At 45.5% G+C, this 6,984-nt stretch overlaps 1 protein-coding gene across 1 annotated transcript; it reads right to left on the bottom strand.

Moving 5' to 3' along the window:
• Positions 1-5,450: 5,450 nt before the first annotated feature.
• Positions 5,451-6,362, bottom strand: LOC115396472 (free fatty acid receptor 3-like). The gene has a single exon (XM_030102355.1). The coding sequence runs from the start codon at positions 6,360-6,362 to the stop codon at positions 5,451-5,453; it is 912 nt and encodes a 303-aa protein (XP_029958215.1).
• Between the last annotated feature and the right edge of the window lie 622 nt (positions 6,363-6,984).

Below are 6,984 nucleotides of genomic sequence, written 5' to 3' on the forward strand. Positions count from 1 at the left end.
GCAGTTATCATAAATATGGCTTTCAGGTGGAATAAGCTTTGTATTATCTGAAGGCTGTAGATGTAATTCATGGTGACCTGGGGTTGGAGAATAGAATATAATAATGATGACTCAGGGCCAATAGAAACCCTTTTTAACTGTATTTCAGACATCAAGTCATGGATGGCAGTGAATTTTCTGCAGCTCAACCAGGACAAGACTGAGGTTTTAGTTATCGGTCCCAAAGGTCAGAGAGAGAAAATTTTACCAAAATTATTAGATTTTAAACCAGCACAATCAGTTAAGAACCTGGGCGTGATTTTTGACTCTGAGCTAAATTTTATTCTACAAATTAAAACCATAACGAAGATTGGATTTTATCATCTTAAGAATATAGCCAGAGTCCGCCCGTTTCTCTCTCAGGCCAGTACAGAGGTGCTAATGCATGCTTTTATCTCCTGTAGATTAGATTATTGTAATGCCTTGCTCTCTGGTCTTCCCAAAAAGAATATTTCAAACCTGCAATTATCACAAAACTCAGCCGCACGCGTGCTGACGAGAACCAGGGGGCGGGCCCACATTACACCAGATTTACAGTCGCTGCATTGGCTCCCTGTCCGCTTCAGGATCGATTTTAAAGTTCTCTTATTGTTTTGAAATGTCTTAATGGCCTTGCGCCTTCTTATTTAGCTGATCTGTTTATATCGTATCGACCCTCACGGGCCCTGAGGTCCTCTGGCAGCGACTTATTGTGTGTTCCAAAAGCCAGAACCAAGACCCATGGCGAGGCATCTTTTAGCCACTGCGGCCCCGCCTGTGGAACAGCCTGCCGGAGAACCTCAGGACCACAGAGACCGTTGATGTTTTTAAAGGGAGGTTAAAAGCAAGCCTTTTTAATCTGGCTTTTAATTGACCTTTTATAATTCTTATCTCCATCATTTTATTTTTTTCATTTTTATTTTTAATCTATTTATCCTATTTATTCGTTCTATTTTTATTATGTACTTCTAACTTATTTAACTTTTTTTTTTTTTACTTCATAATCTTATCTTACTTTTTTTCTATTAATTTTGTATCATGTCTTCTTACGTTCTTAGCTGTTTAACTCCAGTCTTTCCTGAGGGGGGTCCTTCACACCGGGAGTTGGTCCCGGTCCAGTGCTGGGGTTGCTGTCCTCGAGTCCTCTGGCCACGGCTGGCCTGGGGGTCTCCACACTTCGGTGTGCAGGTTCCCCTTGGTCGGACGGGGTTGGGGGTCGGGCGCTGGGGCCCCAGTATTAATGACCTTCGCCTTGTCCTGGTGTGGACGGCCCGACTGGTAGTGTTTTCCCATGATGCTTAGTGCCATGCCATGTCTCCTCTGCTGTGCGAAAAAAATTGGGAGTGTGTCTGTTTGTGTGTGTGTGTGTGTGTGTGTGTGTGTGTGTGTGTGTGTGTGTTCTTGTATTTCTATCCTTGTCGGGGCCAAATGTCCCCACAAGGATAGCAAAACGTGGAACGACGTGCCTTGTGGGGACCTTTTTCCGGTCCTAAGTAGGAGAAACAGTGTTTTCTTGACCATGTTGTTGTTACTGAAAAAAGTAAAAGTGCAAAAACATTTCTTTAGGGTTAGGCTTTGTTGTGGTGTGGGTTAGGGTTAGGGTAAGGGTCAGGGTTAGGGGCTAGACATGAATGGGAGTCAATGGACGGTCCCCACAAGGATAGAAATACAAGACTGTGTGTGTGTGTGTGTGTGTGTGTGTGTGTGTGTGTGTGTGTGTGTGGTGTGTGTGTGTGTGTGTGTGTGTGTGTGTGTGTGTGGTGTACACTGATTAATGGTGCGGTTTTTATTCTTTTGTTTTTATGACTGTTTTTACTGTTCAGCACATTGCGTTGTTTTTATAAATATGAAAAAGTGCTTTACAAATAAAGTTTGATTTGAATGTTGGTTGACCAAAAGTCCCAACCTGCTGGCTTTCGTCTGGCTCACACAATATTAGCAGTTAAGCCAGGCAATTCAATTCAATTCAGCTTTATTTATAAAGTGCCAATTACAACATAGTCATTTCTAGACATTCTTACAGAGAAAACCCAACAGATCCACATGAGCAAGCATAAGCGACTGTGGAAAGAAAAAAAACCCCTGCAGCACCAGGCTCAGAGGTGGCAGCTTTCTGCTATTCTGGTTGGGGTGAGGGGACAGAAAAAGAAGGAGAAAGGACAGGCAGGTACATTTCTTGTATCGACATACATTTTATGCACGTATAAACAGAGAGTACACAGTTTGTCTCATTAGATCAATGGATCAGTCGCGATTGAGGTTCTGTTAATCATCCTGTCATCCAGTTCCAAAATAATCCAGTCCCTGCTATATTGGTGAGTAACTTCAATGTTGTCCCATCTGTTAGTGACAAAGTGGAAATGGTGTTAGAGGCTGATCTGATCAAGGTTCTTTCTCTTCCCTCAGGTCTGCAGAAGTATTGCTGGGAGTCGGGCCACCCTGCTCTGGGGCAGTAGATGTTTTGTTGCTGGAGTGCATAGTCTCATCTTTGGACTTTGGTGCACTGGTCTGCCCTGCCAAGTGTCCGCCTGAAATGGTAATTACAACAAAAATCTTCATTGGGTTTGAAATATAGTATAATACACAATGAATAAGTGAGACATCCAGAAGAAATGGGACTTCTGATCAGACTGATGTTCTCTATGAAAGCTGAGGTACTCAGACCAGTGTCAGGGTCAGATACCAACGTGACGGACAAGTTGATTTAAATCAGGGATGTTTTGAAATATATTGGCCAAATAATTGGACTATGCAATGTAGTTTGACTAAACAGGATTTGATTTTCACTCTTCTCATTGAGCTCAAGCAAAATGATTATTTCTTTCCCATCAGATCTGGAGAACTTCAGTAACTCCTCAATTTTTGTATGGAGCTCCTTGGCCTTCTCTGCGTTTTCTTTCTCCACTCCTGCCACCTGGAATCCGTTCAGCACCGACTGCAGGGCGTCTGCATTCTTCACCGAGTCCATCTGGTCTCGGTCTACCCGAATCTCCTTCCCCAGTCCAGGTAGGCCGCAAACCGAGGTCATCCACAAAGTTTGCAAAGATCCTGAGATCCGGTCGGCATTGTTCCAAAGCATTGGCTTTACTTAGACAGCTTACTTCCCTCGGTACATAAATACTGTGTCACATACAGGGCCGGCGATCAGGCTGGGCATCCTGGGCACTTCCCCATTGCGCCGAGCCATAGGTGACGCCTGAGGCGCCCCAACGGTGTGAGCACCGCTCTGCACTGCTGTGACGGCCCGTGTGAGCAGCACACGGCTCGGCATCGCTCTGCATTGCTCGCTTTGCATTGCTCGCTCTGGCCCCCCCCGCCACAGGGCGCTCGTGTCGGGCTCACCCAGGGCGCCTGAGAAGCCCGGGCCGGCCCTGGTCACATAAACCATGTAGCTCTAGTAACCCCACTTCCTCAGCCTATTCAAGGGTGATATCAGCAAAGCTATTAATGTTTTACCACAATGAACACTGTCATTTCTAAAGAAACATCATTTGTTTTTCAGCAATGATGCAGAACACAGTTCAGCTACACAACATATAGGAAGGATGTTCTTTCTGTTGTGTGTGTGTGTGTGTTTTTTGTTTGTTTGTTTGTTTTTTACAAGTCTTTTACCTCTGGAATACAGTATTTATGTAAAATAATACATTTTTCCACCCTTGGAATCATAGCATTAGTGCAGTGCAGGTTCAACTGCTCATTCGTATCATGTTCAAGTGAGTCATGGAAACAGTGACCACTTGAAGGTCACATTTAATTTTTGACTCCGCATTAACCATGAATGGTGTATCGGAGCAGGTAGTGGGTGGATGAGACCCCCTCCACAGAGCCTAAATACTCCTAAGGTAGTAAGCTGACCAGCGGTTACACAGAAACCAAGTTACATAACAAAGTTAAATAAGTTTTATGCGAACTGTCACGCCCTGTGCCCCCGCGGCCATGTTGGGGTGCTCGGGTCCTGTTTTGTGTTTGTCTGCCCTCATGCTCTCCTGCCTGGTCACCTGCCTGCTACTCTTGTTCTCCTGTCTGATCTTCTGTCTCATTAACTCCCTAATGTGCCTCACCTGTCCTGCCCTCTATTTAAGCCCCGGTCTCCTGGTGTGTCTTGTCGGCTCCTTGTGGGTCTGTCTGTGTGCTTCCGTGTCCCTGCCTGCACCTCAGCTCTGCTTGCCTTGTGTTCCTGCGTTCCGGTATCCTGTGTTCCTGGAAATAAAGGACTTTGAACTCCACCTGACTGCCTGCGCGTGGGTCCTTCCACCTCGCACTGTGACAGAAGGAGCCGACCATCACTGGACCCAGCGGGCAGTGAGCCCCTGAAGCAGCGTGCCTCCCGCCGAAGTCTTCAACCAGACAGTGTGGCGCTCCACCCGCCTGTCATACCTGGGTGGCCCTGGGTCTCCAGCCTGTGACCCTGACGCCTCTCATCATCTCCGGGAGGGTCCCGGTCCCTGGTGGCGGTTTGCCCAGCCCACGCTTCACCACCGGTCCCTGGCAGCGGTTTGCCCAGCCACGCTTTGCCACCAACCATGACACCTTTCATCTACTCCTCAGCAGCGTTCCCTGTGGCGCCCGACGACGGCTCTCTGGTGACTGTTTCCCCACTTCTCTGCTCCTGGATGGCCTTTGGGGAGGGAGAAGTTTCTGGTCCCCATTCCTGTTGCTGCTGGTGTGCAGTTCCGACCCGTCCCGTTATAGTTCCCGTTTGCCTTCGTTCCAGTTCCCTTCCACCTCGCACCGTGACATGAACATTACCAGAGAGATATGAAATTCTAACATGTCATTTTCTGTCAATCACTCCAGCTCTCTTTGTACTGCTTGCAATGGCCATTTACACCGGGGTGACGGTGAATTTCATGGGCAAGCACTTCGGTGACTGGTGTTTCTCTTGGTCCTACATTCTAGGCTGGGTGGCACTGCTCATGACCTTCTTTGCAGGTTGGTTGATAAACACACGGTCTGTTCTGATTTCACGTGACCTCTCTGCGGGAAACGGAGATGGTCTGATCACCACCGTACGCTCTGTTAATGGTGAACTTTTGTTTGGTTTTGCAGGTATATTCTACATGTGTGCCTACAGAATGCATGAGTGCAGAAGAGTGGCTGGCCCACGTTAAGCTACACTGGAAATAATGTGGAAAATCCACAAAGGGTCTCTGTTCACATGCAAAAAGAAACAACATGCTGGCAGTCAATAAAAATTGGAAATTTGCATATGTGCTCAAAATGGTCTTATGGTTTTGTTTTACGATTTTCAACAGATGTTTGGAAAAGAAGACAGGATTACATTAAACCCCATAAAGGCATTTCAAAGTTTAATTTATTTTTTCCAAAATGAACAACTGAATGTGTACATACACAATTTATGATCTTGTAATTATTTGCACAGAAACGTAATGCTGAAGCTTGATATGCATTCACAATATTAAAAGGATCTTTTACTCATCGCCAGAGGTTGTGCATGGTCTTTGTTGATCTGGAACTACTTGTCCGGCTCTTTTGAGAACGAACCCTCTACTAGTGCAACGAAAGGCAGAGGAGGAAAAGTAAGAAATGATCGGATCGATACATGTGTTTAAAGTGCAGAGCAGTAAGGCGTAATCCCTCCAGCTTGGGCTCTCACCCTGTGCGTAACCCCATAAATGGGACAAGCTAAATGGCAAAACGCAAATGAGGAAGACGGCGAGGGTCCCCAGCGCCATGCCTATGGCCCTCTGCTTCTTCTGACTGGATATCCTGGGGCGGCTGCACAGAACCACGATGCAGTGTGTGTAACAGTAAAAGCAAATTACTAAAGGGATAAGGGAAAGCAGAAAGAAGGCCTCGAAACGCACTGGTAGAAGGACCCTCAGCTGCTCTTCTGTGAAGTCCTTGTAGCACACGTGAGAGTTATTCCTGGATGGGTGGTGCTGGGTGATGAATACAATGCTGCAGTGAGCTGCAGAGGTCAGCCAGATCACAATACCGACCACGACCGTGGACATGGGTTTCTGCAGCCTGTGGTAGGAGACTGGGTGCACGACTGCAACGTAGCGGACCACGCTGACTGCTGTTAGGAGCAGCGTGCTGGTATGGATCGAAGAGAAAAAAATGAAGGCGGTGATGGAGCACATGATGTTCGGCAGGGTCCACTCCATGCCAGAAGCAGCTTCATGCATTTTGAGAGGGAGGATGATCAAGAAGAGCAGGTCAGAGACGGCCAGGTTGAGCAGCAGGATGTCTGTCGGATGTGGTTTGGAGTGGATCTTTGAACTGAAGGCGAAGAGAGCCAGGAGATTGGCAGGGAAGCCGATCAGGAAGGAAACGATGCTGACCGCCAGAATGATCTCGTTCTTTACGACAGACTCCATACCCGACCTGGATTGAAAAAAAAAACCTGCAAAGATGAATCAAATGTGTGTTTGAACCAAAGGTTACGCAAACGCACAAAGGGAGAACATGCAAACTTAACACTGTCAGGCCCAGACTCAACCCAACAATGTGTTTATGAGGCAGGAGTGCTAACCAATGAACCATTCAGATGTTCATATGATAAAGAAACAATCATGTGATCTAAAAGTCCCTGTCAAACCATTAAAAAAAAAAAAAATATATATATATATATATATATATATATATATATATATATATATATATATATATATATATATATATATATATATATATATATATATACCTATCACTCCTCATCTGATTTATGTTGGTTTGTTATCACAAATACGCAAAACTTTCACAATGATACATTTTAAAGAATCATTGAATAATTGTAACACCTCACCTATGTTAGTCGCAGTCACATTTCATACTCAGATCAGATAAAGGTTTACCACAGTTCAATCTTAAAATACAAAAATATTAGCTTACCAAGCAGTACAAGTTAATCGAATCTTCAGGCTTGAACACAACTAATCCTCCTTCCTGTTCCTCACACAAAGGACTGCAGGTTTGTAAAGTGTAAGGCTGATATAAAAT

Source organism: Salarias fasciatus, chromosome 11 (assembly GCF_902148845.1).
Source record: "Salarias fasciatus chromosome 11, fSalaFa1.1, whole genome shotgun sequence".
Classification (NCBI taxonomy): domain Eukaryota; kingdom Metazoa; phylum Chordata; class Actinopteri; order Blenniiformes; family Blenniidae; genus Salarias; species Salarias fasciatus.

What these genes read in the sequence shown, in the direction of transcription:
- LOC115396472 (XM_030102355.1), bottom strand. Translation starts at nt 6,362, where the DNA reads ATGGAGTCTGTCGTAAAGAACGAGATCATTCTGGCGGTCAGCATCGTT.